General features: G+C 37.1%; 2 protein-coding genes across 4 annotated transcripts; both read left to right on the top strand.

Annotated features, from left to right (window-relative positions):
- The first annotated feature begins 7,264 nt into the window (after positions 1-7,264).
- LOC105125878 (ATP-dependent Clp protease ATP-binding subunit clpX-like, mitochondrial) lies at positions 7,265-14,687 on the top strand. 3 transcript variants are annotated; one of them, XR_842307.1, is made up of 15 exons: positions 7,265-8,227; positions 8,753-8,814; positions 9,712-9,830; positions 10,408-10,487; positions 10,958-11,008; positions 11,589-11,663; positions 11,773-11,850; positions 12,067-12,123; positions 12,321-12,391; positions 12,497-12,596; positions 12,733-12,837; positions 13,128-13,190; positions 13,296-13,452; positions 14,150-14,305; positions 14,403-14,687. XR_842307.1 is itself a non-coding variant. In XM_011026532.1 (15 exons), exons 1-15 carry the CDS (start codon positions 7,694-7,696, stop codon positions 14,472-14,474), a joined length of 1,728 nt encoding a protein of 575 aa, XP_011024834.1. In that variant the 5' UTR covers positions 7,269-7,693; the 3' UTR covers positions 14,475-14,687. The 3 variants fall into 3 exon arrangements, 2 of the variants coding, with proteins under 2 accessions (XP_011024834.1, XP_011024833.1); XM_011026532.1 differs by having other exon boundaries at positions 7,269-8,227; positions 9,730-9,830; positions 13,330-13,452; XM_011026531.1 differs by having other exon boundaries at positions 7,270-8,227; positions 13,330-13,452.
- A 1,887-nt stretch (positions 14,688-16,574) lies between these two features.
- On the top strand, positions 16,575-19,828 carry LOC105125877 (E3 ubiquitin-protein ligase SINAT5-like). The gene is made up of 3 exons (XM_011026530.1): positions 16,575-17,033; positions 18,012-18,398; positions 19,244-19,828. The coding sequence occupies exons 1-3, from the start codon at positions 16,785-16,787 to the stop codon at positions 19,604-19,606; spliced, it is 999 nt and encodes a 332-aa protein (XP_011024832.1). The 5' UTR covers positions 16,575-16,784; the 3' UTR covers positions 19,607-19,828.
- The last annotated feature ends 259 nt before the right edge of the window (positions 19,829-20,087 follow it).

The raw sequence follows: 20,087 nt of genomic DNA, 5'->3' as shown, positions 1-20,087 counted from the left end.
TAATCAACCCAAAGATTTTAAAAACTAGAAAAATATTCCTTAATGGAGAGACTTTTTTATGTAAAATTTGTTATCTCATACTCTAATTGAAATGCCAAGTCGTGTTGTCTTGATTGCAAACTTGATTTAGATAATTCCACATGATGGCAGCAGTTGTATAATGCCTCAGATTGAAAATAAGGTGAGGCTCAACTGAGCTAAGAATCCAAGCCATAACCTGAGCATCCTTGATTTTCCATTTAGAAAAAGCCTCAATCTCTTAAGATGTGGGAGTACTCCCATCAATATAACCCTACAATTCTTTGTCTTTAACAAATAATTTAAATTGAAACTTCTTAGCAGAATAGTTTTTACTAGTAAATCGAATATGAAACCGAATATGAAATAAGTCAACTTTATCATATGACATAATGATGTAGTGAAGGAAAACAATCACACACGAGAATAACAATAGAGGTGCCTGTAAGACCCAAACTGTTGGCCCAAACCTAAGTCCAAGTTAGCCCAAACCCAACCTAAGTTAACCTAAGTATTTAAGAAAGAGTTACAAGAGAGTTTCTTTCCTCTCTTCTAATTCCTGTAGCCGTCGTGACCCTTCCCTTCTCAAACCAAAGAGTTTAGTTTTTTTTATCTTGAGTTTTTAGTTCAAGAAAGGTGGAAGTAGCAAGTAAGTGGTTCTCTTTCATATTATTTTAGATTATAATTTGTTTATGAAATGATTATAGAAGATATTAGGGTTTATAAGGATTGAAAGTTTATATTATTAAGATTGATTTATGATTATTAAGGGTTTGATATTAGGTGATTAATTAATATGTTGTTGAAAATAAGGATTTATGAGTTGATTTGTTTAAATTAATTTTTATAGGTTAAGAAATTCATTTTAACCTTGTTGGAAAATCCAGATAGAATGGTCTTGAAGTTGAAGATGATCAAATTTTATTTTGGTCCATATTTTGGATAATTGTCGTTTTAGTCCCTAAACCTAGGAGATTAAACCTGGTTTTATGTTATGCATTGGAATATTTTATTTGTGTTGTTTTGAGTTGCTTTTGAGTATATTTCATATATTTATTATAGGTTCCTCTAGTGATCCTTAATAGGTCTTTCGGGTCTTTCATCTGATATTCCTTTTAATCTATATTCTTCCGGGTGAGTGAGATAATCTTTAATATGCATATAATATAAATAAATATGTATATTGATTATATGATGAGTACGATTACTTAATCTCTTGAATATTTATATATGTTACTTTATTTCCCAAAACTCATTTATTCTTGCATTTGCACTCACAATCTGTCAAACTAAATTCTATTCGCTATGATATACGTTTTGTTGATGATTCTTTGAATATCTATTATGCTTTGATATAGAACTTATCAGTAACTCCATGTTAATGGAGAGTAGTTAGTCTATGTACATATAGTATTCTATATAATTATTTGGTGAGAGAGGCATCAGTTTATGGCAACTGATCATCCTACAGTGGTCACCTTCAAGTATCATCTGATCTCTGACATATATTCCACTACGTTATGATAATATGTTTAGTGTGTGTGTGTGTGTGTGTATCAAGATATATCGTCTTGTAAACTATTAATATCTCAAATATCTAAAATATATATTAAATATTATTCCCTCACTGGGCTGGTTGAACTCACCCTTCATTCTTAATATTATCTCAGGTTCTTAGTTTATGATAGCAAGTGGTGCTGGGTGTTCCTACTTCTTTAGTTTTGGTCGGTATGCCTTGCTTATTTTGTGAAGCTTTCCTTTTAGTTTTGATTCGATGTCTAGACACTCCACTATTACTCTGTTTTAATTAAGTTTGGATTTTGATAATGTAATAAGTATTATAGATTATTGTTTTTGTTTTAATTACTGATGAAGAGTTTTGAACTATCCTTTGGTTTCATTAGTTTTGAATAATATAATATTTCTGAAGATTATGAAATGCTATGTATTTTTGAATAACTTGTTCTTTTGATATGTCTGTTCTAAGACTTAGCGTAGGTGAGGTGTCCTTTTGGACACTGCTTCTGCGTTGCCGGTCACAGACCCGGGATTCGGGTCATGACAATGCCAAAAGGAAATAACTTATCGAAATTAGGGGTGATTATTTTCGGTTCGGTTCAGCTTTTACCTGAAAAAATAACCAAAATAAAATTTTGAAAAACTAAAAAATTTGAACCGGAATCTGTTAAAACCGATCGGTTTTGGTTCGGTTTTTTAACATAAAAACCGGAAAAACCTATATTTAAACCGACCGGGTTTTTTTTAACAATCTTCTCTATAGCTTCTCCAGCTTCCCTCTTGTTCTTCCCTACAAACCCCACAATTTCAAAAGCCTAATTACTCAATAAACAACAAATCTGTCACCATAAGCTTCATGAAAACTATTATGGGACTGCAGACTATAGAGTTCTAGTAAGACAGCAAAGAGTTGCAAGGAGAATGGTTTCTCATCGCTCAGTGCATTCCAATTATACAATTTGCAAGTTAGAACAACATAATATGATTATTGCTTAGGAGGACGGTAACATCCATAGAAAGCAAATAAGGCTTGTATCATAATGAGGACGAGTAGAACAACTGCAACTAAAGCTAATATGAAGGACCATGGGGTGTCAAAATCAGTGTGCTTGAACCCTGCCCATCTAACATACGATCAACATAAAAGTTAAACAAAAAATAGACTTTTAAAGTAAAGAGCTCTATGTAAACAACGGAGCACAGTAACTCATGATGTACAAAGCTTTAATCTTTCTTCTCAGCCTTAGCAGGAATTACAGCAAGAGATGCGTCAACCTTAAAAAAAAAAGGACACAAAACCGCGATGAGAGAAAACAAACATTGAAGCCTTGAAGATGAAGATTTGAAGCATACACTAAACTAATCCCTGAGTTGTTAAATTTGAAGATCAAGATTGAAGCTTTGTTGAAGTTTTGTTAGATAGCTAGAAGTCTAGATCTGATCATTAGTGATAGACAAGGGTATGAGAGATTGAGATTTGAGAGTTGTGTGGATAACAATAATACAACAAAAACAACAAAAACAACAACAATAATAATAATAGTGGTGGGGGGGGGGGGGGGGGGGGGGGGGAGGGGTGGCGGGTGCGATGTAAAAAGAGAGGGAGTGTTAGGGTTAAAAATTTAGTAGGGGTTTTTATAATATTTTTTTTAAATTGAATTGGTTCGGTTCGGTTCGATTTTTTTGGTTTCAAGCTTATACCGAACCGATGGATTTTAAAAAATTTTAATCTGTTTAATCAAATTTTTTTTACGGTTCAATTTTTTTAGTTATTTTTTTTTTGTTTTTTCGATTTAATCTATTTTTTATTTCTTTATTCACCCTTAATCAGAATGCTGAACAGATCGTACTGGAAAGTGATACCCAACCATAAAAAAAAATGAGCTGAAACAGCCCATCTGAACCATAAAAAAAAATGCAGAAATCCAAAAGCCACTGAAATAAGAATAGAACCCAAAAACGGCACGGAAGTTGACGAAATCCTGGTTGCTGAACTGAAAAGCAGGGTCTCCAAAAATTGACTAAGATAGTACCGAGTATAAAGAACCCACAAGGAAGCTCTCCCGAGTAGGAGAAAAAAAAATCGTGAAGGACATATAATCTAGTAACATGCTCTTGATACCATGTCAAGATACTTAGAAAACGTAGAGAAAACAGATACAAAGAACTTTGTTTTGGAACCTGTCCCATCAATTCATACACACACACACGCATGGAAGTATTTGTTATGTTCATACACACACACACACACATACACGCATGGAAGTATTTGTTATAAATGGAATCCAACTCATTTCTAATATTTAGTCTCTATTCATGAAAAGGTAAATATTAACAGAGTCTTAAAGTTATATACGATAACAGCATTGACAGTATGCGTTTTCCTTCCCAGAAAGAATTTTTGTGTAAACTCTGGTTTGCTTCACTGTTTTCCCATGGTTTAAGGAAACTAAATAGAATGTTTTATCAGGATAAGTTGATGGAGGTTATATTGAGTTCTCTCGTATCGAGTCCAATGTCCTGATCACTAGACCATGGAACCATTTGTCATGCGTGCACGCAAATACACACACGTATATAAACAAACACGCCACATGATCTGCACAGATGCAGCAAACTATTACTGTTACACCTTACAACAGCGTTCACCGAGCCACTCACCTGGATAAATTGATCTTTTGGTCTTAACCAGAAGAAAAGTATAGTCAGGGATTGTATTGGTGTATGTTTTGTCACCTCACAGTTCAGACAGCAAGCAGTGTTTGGACTCTGGAGTCAGGACCAGGTCACCAGACCAACACTGCCCTAAAACTAGGTGCTCCATTGTTTGCTAGCATTCACTGTCGAAATGCAAGTGTCCTTGTACATTGTAATCTACACGGATTTTGTTTTGTTGTTAACAAGCAAGAGATCATGCAAATAATATTTACAGATTATTTGCCACTCTTTTAGCATAAAGTTGATAATAAATTGCATCCAAACTCTGTGGTTGAACCGGACGCCCAGCGGGCCAATCTCCATATCTATACCCCATCCTTGAATTTGAAGATTTTTCTTTTCTCTTTGTTAAGGTTGAAACGTTGGATTTTCTTGAAACTTTTGGTCTCACCAGATATTTCCTTAAGATTCTCTATTTCCTCTTTTAATCACTTTATATTACTGCTAAAATTCTCCACCTATAATTCTCAAGAAATGTGAAAATAAAAATCTCCACCGAGACAAGATAACCCAAAAATCTAAGACATACCCAGGTGGTGATATTGTGATAATCAATAGTAGTGATGTTGGGATGATTGAAAAAAGGAGATGTCCAGTGAGGCCACTGGTTTCAATGGACATCGTTTTGAGGGATCAGCTGGAAATGAGATTGTTCAGCCAAAGGCAAAGCGGGGTCGACCAAACGGCTCAGGGAAGCAAAGAGATGTTGCCCCTGAAGCAAATCAGAGCTTGACTGGTGATTTCTTGGCAATAATGATGCTGGCATTGGGGTTGCTACCCCTGTAGCATTGGAGAGCGAGAGAACTACTCTTGCAGGTGCGGAGGACGCCGAAACTTCTGCTGGTAACAAGGGTGGAACTGAAGCTGTTACACCAAAAAGGCGCGGGAGACCAAAGGGATCCAAAAAAAGAAAAGAAAAGAAAAGGGAACCATAGAGATGTTCCAGGTGAGAAAAGAGAAATGACTGGTGAAACCAAAGGTTCTATTGTTAGTGGTTTATTAACTACAAGACCAATGGGTTTGGAGAATGAGAGGACAGCTCTCGCAGAAGCGCAGAGGACAAATCAATGTGTTATTGATAGTGGCAACAAGACTACTGGTTCAATGCGTATGAAAAATAACGGGGCAAGGGCAATGCTTGATGAGAATATTGACTGAATGATGAAAAAACCCTAAGCATAATCAAGGGTGACTAAAGGACTCAAAATAAGCAGAAAGATCTTGCTGGTAATATCCAACAATTTCCCGGTGACATCATGGGTAGCAATGAAGGGGCTGATGATGTACTTAGGCTGATGGGTTTGGAGAATGGGACAACTGCATGCTCTTTTTGACGGAGGTAGGGCATCGTGTAGTAAGACCACTAATAGTGGTGAAGAGAGGAACTCACTTATAAAGCCCAAGGACAAGCACAGCACCGTGAAGGGATTGAGGAACAACAAGAAAAAAAATCTTAATGTTGATAGTATGGACATTGCTGGCAATATTGCCAGGAGCTATGGAGGTGCGGGCAACAAAACTAGGCTGATGGATTTAGGGAACGTGATAGCTGCTCTTTTGGGTGAAAGGATAAGAAATTTCCTAGTGAAGCCACCGGTGTTAGTGGAGAGGGGAAGGAAATTGTAAAGCCTAGGCTTGGCCGACCAAAGGGCTCGAAAAACAAGCCAACAGGTGATTGTCAGGAATTGCCTGGTGATGTTGTGGATAGAAACAAAAATGTTGACAACATAACTAGGCAGGTGATTTTAGATGATAGGATGGCTGCTCCTTTACGTGAAGAAGAAAGGTTATTGTTCATTGAGGTCACAGGCCATAGCGGAGAGGGGAATGAAATTAGAAAAGCCTAGGCCACTTGGCCGACCATAGAGCTCAGTGGAGAAGAAAAATCCTGCTGGTGGTTACCAGGAATTTCCTGGTGAAGTTATGAATGGTAATGATGGCAAGGATATTGTTAGTCTAATGGGTTCAGAAAATAGGGTGATTGATCTTTCAGCTGAAGAGGATCAAGTATTGCCTGGTGAGGCTACTGGCCATAGTGGAGAGGCAAATGATATCACAAGGTCCAGGTGTGGCCAACCAAAGGGCTCGGTGTACAAGAAGAAAAATCCTGGAGGTGGCAATCAGGCTTTGCCTGGTGAGGTTATGCATGCCAATCATGGTGAGAATGCTGTTGGGTTGTTGGGTTTAGTAAATGCAGTAGCTGCTCTTTTCGAAGAAAAAGATAAAGCATTGACTGGTGAGGCCACTGGCCGTAGTGGAGAGGGGATTGTTCCAAAACATAAGCCAGGCAATCCAAAGGGAGCAAAGAGCAAAAATACTCTTGCTGGTGGTAGTCAGGGATTGCCTGGAGAAACCTTGCATGCTAAAGATGCTGATAGAGAACACCGAGGCCTACTAGTATAGTGATGGGTTCAGAAAATAGGGTGACTGCTCTATCAGGTGAAGAAGATCAAATATTCCCTTTGAAGCCACTGGCCGCAGTGGAGAGGCGAATAAAGTCTAGGCGTGTCCAACCAAAGGTGATAACAGGAAGAAAAATCTTGCAGATGGTAACGAAGCATTGCCTGGTAAAGTTATGCATGGAAATGAAGGTGAAAATGGCGAGGCCACCGGCCTTAGTCGAGAGGGGATTGTTCCAAAACACAAGCCAGGCAATCCAAAGGGGTCAGAGAGCAAGAAAAGTCTTGCAGGTAGTAGTAATCAAGGATTGCTTGGCTAAGCCATTTACGGTAATGATGCTGGTGAGAAAACAATGAGGCCAACTGGTATAAAGAATGAGAGGGCAGCTCATCAAACACAGACATGAGAGCCCAAAGGCATCATTTGTAAAGGGAAGTTCGCTGTATGCAAGTCCTCTAATGCAGAAGATAACAATCTTCAATGCGTATTCTCCTGTGGTTGAACCGGACGCCCAGTGGGCCAATCTCCAAATCTATACCCTATCCTTGAATTTGAAGATTTTTCTTTTTTCTTTGTTAAGGTTGAAACTGTGGATTTTCTTGAAACTTTTTGGTCTCACCAGATATTTCCTTAAAATTCTCTATTTCTCTTTCAATTCCTTTATATTACTACAAAAATTCTCCACCTATAATTCTCAATAAAAGTGAAAATAAAAATCTCCAACGAGACAAGATACCCAAAAGATCTTAGACATACCCATTTTAATTCACACCAAATTATCCAAAAACCTCTTTCAATTTCCAATCCTTACCACTCTACAAACCCTAATTTTCCTCTCCCTGTCTCCCTTAATTTCTCTCTTCAACAAAATCCTCCAAAAATGCTTGATAACTTGAAAATCTAAAACATACACACTTCAATTCATACCCAATTATCCAACATCCATCTGCAAATTTTCAATCTTGATTCATGAACCCTAAACCTTTTCCACTCTCTTTAGCTTAAATTTCCCTCGCTTTCCTGGGGAAATTCGACCACCATGGCCGTTGCTGCAGTTAGAGGCAAACCCACCAAAGAAACTGCTTCTCAATTCAGATACTTTATGTTCAATTACATGCATGTGGGAAGTCGCTTGTCTAGTGCTCACTGTGCTAGCAAAACTACAAAATGGGATGACCATTTTGCAAATACTCCTCATCACTTCTCTTCTTTCAAGCCTGTTTCGCTTTGCGGGGAGTTTGTTGAAAAGGGTACTCAATTGTTGGAAAATATGAGAAGTAGCGGTAATTCAAGTAAAGACTTTGATAGGAATTGGAATCAGAAAGTGAGATATAATGGTGGTGATGGGTCTGGTTATGGCGACCCACCAGAGGTGCGGGAACCACCTGGTGATGGTGTTGCAAAATTAAGGGTGACTGATGGAGGAGTGAATTTTAAGGTAGGGAGTAGAGGTGGGTCTGGTTCAAAGGATGGGTCTTGGGGTGGATCAAATTTGGGGAGTAGCTTTCCAACGCCTAAGGACATTTGTAAGGCACTTGATAAGTTTGTCATTGGACAACAGAGAGCTAAGAAGGTGGGGTTTGTTTATTGTGGTTTGGCATTTGGCTACTTATTGTGTTTAGAGTGATTTTTGCTTTTAGATGCAATGGAAGTAGCTTACCAATTAGTGTCATCATAGTTTTGGTTATCGTGGCCAGCATTATAATTTGGATCAGTTTCAGAAGGAAGAGGCTGTCTTTAGATTGCCTAAATTGTTCATAATTCTTGTTTTGAATGTAATATTTTGTAATATTATTAGATGCTGAAGAAAAACAAAACAATGGACATGCTTCATTGCTTTAATGGAATTTTTTGATATGGCCTTTTATCGGAGGATGGCTATAGAAGCATAATGTATTCATAATTGGCGTATCTTTTTGAAGTGAAGAAAGAAAAACTGTCTTTATTTTGAGTTTTCTTTATTTTTCATAGGAGTTTAGGCATGCAGCCATACATGGACAATCCTTATGCTCTGTTTTGCTTGCTTGTCATCTTGTTTCATATTAGTGTTGTCTATCTGCCTTTCTACTCATTTTTTCTAATTTTGTATCGTGAACAGGTGCTCTCTGTTGCTGTTTACAATCACTACAAGAGGATCTATGTACAGTCTGTTAAAAAATGGTCAGTTTTATTCCTTAGTAGTAAATGTTGTTCCATTGTTTTCTTCCTTTTCCATATGCATAACTTGAAAAGAAAACCTATTGATCATATGTCAGGCACTAATTGCCCATTCAAAAATGCAATGGCTTTTGATTTACTAATAAGCAATTGAACACAAATCACAGTCATGCCATGGAACTTCATCTCTGGCTAAATGTTCTGGTGGTTCACCATATTTATAGCTGCAAAAGTGTTTCTTTTGATGTCTTTGAAACCACATAATATTTTGGCCTTAGTTTCATACTTAGCTCCAGAGCCAGTGAATAGCATTGAACTGTAATTACAGCAGAGGTTTTTTATTCGATTGAAAATACACCCTTTTCTTTTTCTTTTTTCTTTTTCCTCTTTTTTGTTTGAGAAAGGAGGGAGAATGGAAAGGAATTATTCGATATGAAAGTACAACCTTTTTCTTTCGTTTTCCTTTTTTTTTGGATGTCCTGCTGATAAGGTTAATATATCAGTGTGCATGCAAACTGCTAGAGTATTCAACATGTCTTATTAATATTGTCGATTGAGTGACTTTCTTTTGGTACCTTTTCTTGTCTTTCTTCTTTTCTATTCACTCAAAAGAAGTGGCATTGGTGAATCCTTTCTTCCCTTTCCCAGTCACAGTAATGGTTTGTCTGTACTTCTCTTGTCCATTGGGCATGGAATGCACCGTACCCTTCGCCATATAATAAGCTAGTAAACTTGATTATCCTCTTTGGGGACATTGTTTTGTTTCTCAGAGATTGCTGGAAAGTCTACTGGATCATGGGGTCAATATTCAATAGCTAGTTCATGTTTTGTGCAGGCATGAGTTGCAATGCTGTTATTCATTATGCTTATTGTGAGAGTTGTCTGTTTTAACATGCTTAGTACAACTTGGGAAGCTAGGTGCAACATAGATTCAGGCAATGAAAAAGCAGAAACCATGGATGAGGAGGAAGTTGAACTTGAGAAAAGTAACATTCTTCTAATGGGTCCAACAGGTTCAGGTAATTTTTCATTGTCCTTTTTCTGATTGTTCGATGATGTAGTTACTTTTAAATGGTACTAGTAACAAGGTCCCAAGAATAACCTAGCTCTCTAGAGTTGTCCTTATGCTATGATATTATTTTTTTTCAGCGTTCTTCTTTAGATGCTTCTTCTCTTAATATGCTGTGTTGAATTGACTGATAATCTGTTACAGATGTTGGTCCCTCATGCATGGATAAACGTCCCTAGTTGTTGATGATTTTGTTTTGATAGAATAGCTAGTGATGATTAGTCTGGTCATGGAACCTTGTGTCAAAGTTTTACTTGTGCTAATCTTTGTGATGTTTTAATTTTTATTTCAATTTACGCCAAAGACTTGACTGTGGACATTAGAAAAAATTGATGCTTCTATGGCCTCTTTCCCCACTCCTCTCTTATTGCAGAAGAATTAGTACTGCTTCCTTCAACGTTCTTTTGGTCTTTTTTCATCCTAAATATAAATTTTGGTGTGGAATAGAATATCTGTTAAATTGATTGTTTTAGAAACTGTTAGTTACTGTTCTCACTTCACTGTTTCTTATGTCATTTCAAGGACAGGGAAGACATTACTTGCCAAAACCTTGGCACGGTTTGTGAATGTTCCTTTTGTTATTGCAGATGCAACTACTTTGACTCAGGCAAGTTGGTGATTTTCATTACTTTATTGTTGTTGACCTATTATGAACTTTATCGCTTATTGTTTTCTCTCACCTTCAATTGGATTTTATTTAAAAGTCAATTCATTTACCCAACTCGCATCTATATTAGTTGTGCACTGCTGTGTATTTTGCCTCAGCATTTACTTTTATGGATTGGTAAAGATGCAAAAAATCACGTTGATATTGATGGTTTGAAATCAAATGGCCACGTTTCTTGAGAGGGACAAAGATGATCATATTGCATCTGAAATAAGATGCTTGCACATGGGTTTCTCTTCTTAGATGCCCCCCCCTCTTCCTCTTTTTTTAAGAAAAAAGAAATTGGAATGTGATTAATTGATATGTTTTATCACTGCAATTCTTCGGTAAATTTTGGTTTCTGATGTATGCATGTTAGAAAATGTTGTTAGGGAAGCTGATTTTAAGTTACCATGAAATTTTATGTGCAGGCAGGATATGTTGGGGAAGATGTGGAGTCCATTTTATACAAACTACTGACAGTGAGTTCTCACAAATCTTATTTATATTCTGCTTCAAGCACTTTTCTACATGGGAAAAGCTCTTACTCTTCTCTATGATATATATCCAGTGCCATTTTAATTGTCATTCATTAACTTGTTGCTTCCATAGCTTGTCTTAGATTCTTAGCCTATTCTCTCAAAACTTATGAACTGGTATCTTATGATTTCCTGATTTAGTGTGATATATGATAAGCTGTTGCGGTATATGGTTTTGGTTTTGCCTGAGACAGAGACTGAGTTTATTTTCGTTTATTAACTGGTTTTTTTCTTCATAGGGAGAGGGAAAAATTGAGCAGTGTTCATATGAGCAATCATTTCATTGTTTATGGTCCTTAGATCCCTGGCAACTAAAAATTCTGCTTAGAACTTATAAATGCACATTAGGATATAGTTGACATGTGACAATTATAAACTCTTTTGGCTTGGCTTGTTCCAATTTTCAGTGGGGCCGCTGTACCAATAATCATGGTTCTGCTGCACAAGTTGGACACTGAATTATTATCTTGCCTATTGTGAATGAACAAGCCTCAACTTTTCCCTTCTTTTCTGTGTATCTCAGGCTGCTGACCATAACGTGGCAGCTGCTCAGCAAGGCATCATTTACATTGATGAAGTTGACAAGATCACAAAAAAGGTTATGTCCACCATTTTACCATCACTACTTTCATCTTTATTTCTTTTCTTCAAAAATTGCATTCCCCTTCTAACATTATCTCTGCATCTCCTGTCTTTTCAATATGCAGGCTGAGAGTGTTAACATCAGTAGAGATGTGTCGGGGGAGGGTGTACAGCAAGCATTATTGAAAATGCTTGAAGGAACAGTAAGTGCTGCCAAAAGTTGTTGGAGAAGAATGATTATGAATTACTTAATATCTCTGCTGGCTAAATTCTATTACCATTGCTACTGACATAGCTAGATGATCCATCTGTACCCTTAGTTATGCACGGAAGGATTAGCTTATTGAATTGTTAACTTCTATTTGGTTATTTTTTTCCAACCATATGTTTACAGCCATGTTTTTTTTTTCCTGATCTAGGTAGTCAATGTTCCAGATAAGGAAGCTCGAAAGCATCCTAGGGGAGACAACATTCAGGTAGATACTATGTGGTTTGTAACACATGCTTCTAACTGGCTTGCAAATTATCCGCATAATAATATCCATGGACATGTTTTGCTATTCTCAAAATTTCCTGACAACTATGGACACAGTCAAGTCGTAGTGTGACCATGAAAAGTCAGCTGCTGCAATTGCAATTTTTCTTAATCTCTTATGATCAATTTTTTTAATAGATCGACACAAAGGATATTCTTTTCATATGTGGGGGTGCCTTCATTGATTTGGAGAAGACCATATCTGAAAGGTTTTACATCCATACACCCCCCCCCTCCTCTATCTTCATGTGGTAAAATATGAATCCTTTTTTTGAAAAGGGAAATGTAAGTAAATATTTATGACATCCTTGCAGGCGCCAAGATTCATCGATTGGGTTCGGTGCACCAGTACGTGCAAACATGAGGACAGGTGGTGTTACGAGCGCTGCCTTGACATCATCTTTATTGGAGACTGTAAGTGAAAACTGGTCTTCAATTAGCAACAGCTTTGATGGCCCCCCTTTTGTCTCTTATGCAACTGCCACTGTTTGTGTTTGCTACTAACTGCTTTTAGATACTTGCATATTGTTTGAACTGAAATCTTTGCCAGGCTGAAAGCAGTGATCTTGTTTCATATGGTTTGATACCTGAATTTGTTGGAAGATTTCCTATCCTCGTCAGTTTATCAGCTCTCACTGAGGATCAACTTGTCCAGGTATATATTGTTGAAATGTTCCTTGTCTAATAAATCAACACATGTTTGTTCTCTTTAATGATGCTAGGTTTCTGTTGGAATCATGGAGAGGTTTGAAATTGTTTGATATCATGGATAAGAAGCTTAGACTTGCTCTTTTCCATTTCCCACATTTACAGTGGTTTGGTGGAAACAAAGTAATTGATGCACTTTGGTCTACATATGCTCGTGAAGAATTTCCTCATTGTTTATAACCTTATCGTTTATTTGGACTTCTTTGTCACTCCCTAACTGGAAATAATGTTCTATAGGTTCTCACAGAACCAAAGAATGCCCTCGGGAAGCAATACAGGAAGTTGTTCCAAATGAATGGTGTAAGTGTTTTTCCAAGCCACCCGCTCTTTTAGATGCTTTCTTGGATAAACATTGTACTCTTAATGAATTTGTTGCTTATTCTCTTGGACATTAAACATGTTTAGTTTGAAAGCCATCCAATTCTCCCTCCCCCCTCAGGTCAAGCTACATGTTACAGATCATGCTTTGAGATCAATTGCAAGAAAAGCAATAACCAAAAATACTGGGGCTCGGGCCTTGCGGTCCATATTAGAGAACATCTTGATGGATTCCATGTATGAGGTATGACATTCCTCCGCTCTCTGTTTTTTTGGGCAATTCCTGATTCTGATGGAAAGTTTATATTATGAGAAGAAGCCTGTCCCGGTATATTTGAAAGATGGACACTAATAATTAAAGCATCATATATAAGTCTCTTCCAGTTCCAAACTTCTTTTAGTATTGACCCTTTGTAAACTGAATTTATTGGATTCGTCCTTGTGCCAATGGCCCAGAGGTGGTCCAGGTTAAAATGCCTTTAACTTTGCATTTGACTGGAAGGGAGTCCATGCACAGGGTGGGGTAAGTATAACTTTCTTGAGGAAAAATGGAAAAAGAAAGAGCTACTAAGAAGAACTACCTCATATATGATTGACACCCATTATATTCCTTGAATAGTATTTTACCATGAGGCGGACCTCTGGGGTTCATTACAACTAACCGGTCCTTCAGTGTTCAGAGTATCATTTGATTTCCTGTTCTGATATAGGGATTTTGCATTGGTTGTTGTCAATTGTTTCTAAGATTCTTCTCCGTTTTTATTTATATCCCAGACCTTGGGCCTAATCTTCCCAAATGTGTCCTGTGAGAAACAGAAGCAAGGCTCTGGGACTCTTTTGGTTTCAACTTGACTGTGATATTTATTGACTGGAAATGCATCTATTCTCTGTATTTCAGAAAACAGTTAGATAATGCAATTTCTACCTCCTAAATTGTGCAGATTCCTGATGTAAGAAGGGGGGCTGATATTATAGATACTGTTGTAGTTGATGAAGAGGCTATTGGACCTGAGGAATGTGGAGCCAGAGCCAAAATCCTGTATGGCAGGGGCGCCTTGGATCGCTATCTTTCAAAAAACAAATTAAAGTCATCTGAGGTGCGTATTAATCTTTGGATGCATCTTTATAAAAACATCTTTATTGATGATCCTTGTCTCCAAAGCTCTCATGTCTAATCAATTGATGTTTATGTAGGCAACTGTGGAGGGTTCTGATGGAGAACCAGAGGTGGAATCAGAGCTCCCTAAGATAGTTGCCAGCATGTAATTTACTGATTAATGTTGTTTGTAGCCTCCTTACATCACATACCTGTACATAATAAGCTCACATTAATTTATTAAACCAAAGTTCTGTATACACGTTACAATTGCTCAAAAACTACAGTTTCCCAACCACAGAGTTCGGATTTTTTTATATCACTGCTGTATTCTACATCAGTCAGCCAAAGACAATCACGTTCTGCGATCCCATTTTTCAGCATGAATTTTCTGGGAGAATTAAATTATTGCTTTGGCACTTTCAGCTGTTTTTATTTTGCTTGCCCAAGTCCAGCACTATCTGCAGTCACAGAACTTGCAATAGGATTTGGCTAAAGTTCTCAGCGAATCTTGTGTCCCTGGTCCTGCAATTTTGGGGTGCCCTTTAGCACCTCGCAGTCTTGGACTCCATACAATAGGAAGAATGTTTACATAATTTCATCAACACTCGGGCTCTATGACCTTTGATAGGGCAGAGCTGCTCCACTGGACACCAGGTAACCAACATGTGGGACTGCCTCTTTTAACAACTTTCGATGCTTGAACACTGTGACTCGGTGACATCTTCTTAGCTTGTCATCCTTTTGTCCTCTTATTACATCAAGCATTATTGAGTCAAAACTTGTAAAAGGAAAGTGAAAGTTGGAAGAAAGTAGGTCTACTTATTGCTGAGTCCAAAGCTATTGCGAGGAAGAAAGCAGAACATCCTTACATAGGCTCCAAATAATTATTGTAAAAAGTTCGAAAAGGATTAAAAAAAAGAAGACATTGTTTAAAGAACAAAACCAATCATGTGGCCTTATTAAGCATCATGCCTTCGTTGTCTTTGCTGCCTTTACATTTGTTTGCCTACTCAATTTGAAAGTATCATGTCATGTCTCCCGTCTCTTCCACTCCTTCCTTCATTGTATATAGAAGTTACATTTTGAACAATAATGCTACTTTTATAGAGAAAAAAATCTACCGAAATCTCTTGTTGAAAATTTGATTCATGTTTCAATGATCCAATAAATTAAATTTGTTGAAATTCAGGTTATAAGTTGTTAGGTCAACTGAATTAATTTAAAATGATATTATTTCAAGGATTTTTTCTTAACAAAATAAAATAATATTATTTTTAAAAAATACTATTTAAAAAATATCAAACTAGATTTTAACAAAATTATTTCTTATCAATTCTCGTCACGTTTAATTTGAAGCACGCCGACAAATTAGATGGGGTTTAAGAACTTCATGAACTATCTTTTTTTAAGAATTTAGTATTATTTTATTCTAAAACTTGTTGCTAAATTGATCAAATTCATTCTGTTGAATGTCATGGAAATTTGTTGCCTGGAAATTTTGCATTTGATTCTGATAAACTGATCGTATCATGAGGATGCCAAATTCATGTAGACAGGAAGGTAGATATGTCGAATAGGGCGTTGATTTAGGCTGTTTAGCACTTCAGGATCCATGGTGTAATGTTAACAATTTGAGACCAAAATTTGAAGGGGAAAAAAATTACTTACAGGATAGAAATAGAAAATTGGACTACTTCTGAATCTTTTAACCTAATCATCTAAAAAGAAAGCTTCTATAATTGTCATGTTTTGGTAGGTGATGTGATCAACTCTTCTTTGCATTAGATACAAACATGGATAGCTTCCTCGTCTCCTCAACAATCATTTTTAATAGTGATGAAAATTACTCCCCATAAAAGTAATTTGTACTCCATGGAAAAAATAGGTTTGGAAAACAGAATCAGCTAATTGCAGTGTGAAAAAAATTAGCTGTTTATGCAGTTATTTTCTTCTGGTTATTCTCCAAAAAGAATGGATTTTATGTATTTGGGATAACTTTCCTATTGAAAATATGCTTAAAATGTTGTTAAGTAACGTCCTTTTCAATTTATCAACAAAATCACTGTAATTAAAAAAAAATTAACAAGCATTAAACCTCTAACAACCGTTGATCTCAAATCCAACTGTCCCATTTGAAATCCAACGGTCATCCTCCTCTCTCTCTGTCCTTACAAACCTTGGAAGTGAGAGAGAACAGAAAAGATAGAGACACCAAGCCAAGAAAAGAATGTTTTTTTTTTTTTTGGAGAGAGAGAGAGATTCTGAGGAGCCAAACAAGCCTCTACTTCTCTCTCTCTCACTCAAAACTTTCTCAAGAAAACAGAAAAAGGCTTGAACTTTAGATACAAGAAAGAAAGATACCAAAGACCCATTATTGAAAATCCAATCTTTTTCAATTGGGTTCGTGTCTAAATATTGAGTTTTTGCCATTTTAGGCTTCTTCGGTTCTTTTTATTTTTGTAAAAATTTGTACTTCAATGGATTTTGATAATATTGAATGTGTGTCATCATCAGATGGACTTGATGAGGATGAGATCCATCACCATAATTTACAACATCATCACCTTCATCAATTTGCATCACCAAAGCCTCACAATGCAAACAACAACAGCAATGGTAATGCCAATGTTGTTGGGGGTCCTACAGTTATTGCTCCTGCAACTAGTGTTCATGAGCTCCTAGAATGTCCTGTTTGTACCAATTCTATGTACCCACCAATTCATCAGGTTTGTTTTTTGTGTGTTTAATATGTTGTGAAGATGTGTACTTTATGGTTTGTGTTTATCTGGTCTTGTCTGCTTGCTGTCTTTTTTTTTTATATATGTTTTTGATGTTTGATAGGTGTGTGTTAGATCTTATTTGATTTGATAATTGGGTTTTAAGGACATTGGTGATTTCAGGCGCATAGTGATGATGTGTTGTTTTAGAGTTGATGATGGTAGACTTGGATATGTTTTTGGGCTGTTTTAGTGAGAACAATTTTGGGTTTTTGGTCAGTTGATTTCAATGGATTAGTGCTGAATTTGAGTGTGTGAGGGAATTTGACTTGAACGGATGGCATTCTAGTGACGCTTTTGCAAGGGTTGCAATGCTATGAGATCCTCTTTGAGCATTCCTGAAGCTGATGTGATTCCATTCTGTGAGATCCTTGATCCATTTTCCAGAAGTTAATTCTTTTGCCGAGTGATATCTGAACTTCCTATGTTAAGATTGTTGCTTTCTTATTGTCCTTTAATGGTTCTTATCAATTGCAACATAAGCTGTCAAGTACTATATCTGCTTTGGAATTGAAGAGAATTTCGTTTCAGTTATCTTATCTGGAGATCAAGCGACACTTATTTTTTCTGTTTCACATGTGATTCTTTTATGCTGAGAGTTTTTTCTGGAATAATACTTTGATTTTTTGAAGCAATGATGGCTCATGCCAAGCTGCAAATTAAGTGGGTAATAAGACGTATATCAGTGCTATAGGTAGAGATATTGAAGTATGCAGCCTCATATTGGCCTGCTGCATTTCATCATTGACTTGTCAACTTTTTACCTGATTCTTCTTATTTATTTCTTGGTTTGTTTAGTATGCTTGCCTCTACACTGAACTGTCTCTTGTTAGTCTTGGAGGGGAATTGCTAACATGACTGTGTTTGGCTAAACTATGCCTACAAACCTACATCAATATATGGATTTTAACCGTCTCTTCCTTGCAGTGTCACAATGGGCACACGCTATGTTCCACCTGTAAAACAAGGGTACAAAATCGCTGCCCCACATGTAGGCAGGAGCTTGGAGACATTAGATGTTTAGCCCTAGAAAAGGTGGCTGAGTCACTAGAATTGCCTTGCAAATATTACAACTTGGGATGCCCAGAGATATTTCCATATTACAGCAAGCTCAAGCACGAGGCAATTTGCAACTTCAGACCATATAATTGCCCCTATGCTGGATCAGAATGCTCTGTTGTTGGGGACATTCCTTTCCTGGTCGCACATCTAAGGGATGATCACAAGGTGGACATGCACATAGGATGCACTTTCAACCATCGCTATGTGAAGTCTAATCCCCGTGAAGTGGAGAATGCCACTTGGATGTTGACGGTAATTCTAGAATTGTTTTTTACATTTTTTAAACTGGGTTTGCATGAACAATTTCACAAGTCATGGTTAAATAGGTTATAGAATATTTCTCTAACTATGGGATGCTAATATGTTAAACTTGAAGCCAACTTGTTTCCACCAAACTAAACTGTAGCCCAAACCATATTCAGATCCTGCCATATAAGATTTCACTAGTTTTACGCTGGCTGTCGAAGTTAGGTGAAATAAATTAGCTTGCAGGCTTTTTCTTCTGCACGCAGTTTGGCATTGACTCCTGGATTCCCCAACTATCAGAAGTAAAGAGAGGAAGTATATATGGCTGTCACCTGTCAATGTGATACGGATAACATGACATGGTGGCGTTATTAAATATCCTAGGCCTCCCTTAGAAAATGAAATCTTTCAATCTGTATAGTGGATGCCATTTGAAATTTCATTGTACTACTATGTTAACCTAGGTTGTAAAGACATTTTCAAATCAATCATGTTTTGATTTTCATCCCTTAAACTATTCCGCTAGAAGTTTTGTTAATTTTAATCTATTCATATGCACATTGGCCAGGCTTGATTGCATCTGGTTACTCAATTTGTGTAATTGTGTAGCCTCTATGAGAGACATTCACTTCCATTTATTTTCTGGTATGCGTTCATGTGAGTCTGTCTCTCTAGGCTACCAGCCCCTAAAATGACCGAGCAACCTTGTCTTGCCTATTTCTGGATTAAGCCATGAGCTGCATATTTATTATAGAGTTTATGATTCAATATTCACTAATGGATTCTGCATGTTCTTTTTTTGCTGTTCTTTACCTGATTGGATGGCTTGTCCTTTTTTTTTTTTTGGTCAGGTCTTCCATTGTTTTGGTCAATACTTCTGCCTTCACTTTGAAGCTTTCCAGCTTGGCATGGCCCCTGTTTATATGGCATTCCTCCGTTTCATGGGTGATGAGGCTGAGGCTCGGAATTATAGCTATAGCCTTGAGGTCGGAGGAAATGGCAGGAAACTTATATGGGAGGGTACTCCGCGAAGTGTCCGAGATAGCCACCGGAAGGTCAGGGATAGTCATGACGGTCTCATAATTCAACGAAATATGGCACTTTTCTTCTCTGGTGGGGATAGGAAGGAGCTGAAGCTTAGAGTTACCGGGAGGATATGGAAGGAACAACAGAGTCCAGAAACGGGAGTGTGCATACCTAACCTTTGTAGCTAAAGGCGAAGTGATTTTGAAGACATTTACATGGTTTGTGTGTTTGAGAATGTTGTGTGTTGTACCTACTTCCTCCATCCTTTTCTTGTATCTTGTAATGGATGGAATTGATGAAACTCTACAGTTTTTGATAAATTTGTATAATAAACAGCTGTTCCGTCAACTTTTGCTTGATAGTACAAAAAGTAGGCTTTCAAGCTAGACTGGATGAAGCCAATTAGAGGATCTTTGCTCTGTATCTTAGACTATACTGCTAAGATAATATATATATATAGGACAGTCCATTTTAATACACAATCCTTGGTTCTTAAAACAGCAAGGCATTGAAATTGTAAAAGTGAAAATGAGCTTATCATATTTTCAGGTAAGTAAAAGGAAGAGGTCTGAAGAAGCGTGGTGGAATCTGTAACACAAAAGTTCAGTCTAGTAGAAGAGAATGACCACGACAATTGACAGGCAGAACAAGCTGTTCTGCTAACAAATT

The sequence above is a fragment of the Populus euphratica genome, unplaced genomic scaffold (genome assembly GCF_000495115.2).
Source record: "Populus euphratica unplaced genomic scaffold, PopEup_1.0 scaffold44.1, whole genome shotgun sequence".
In the NCBI taxonomy this organism is placed as follows: domain Eukaryota; kingdom Viridiplantae; phylum Streptophyta; class Magnoliopsida; order Malpighiales; family Salicaceae; genus Populus; species Populus euphratica.
This window is presented reverse-complemented; position numbering and strand designations above follow the sequence as displayed.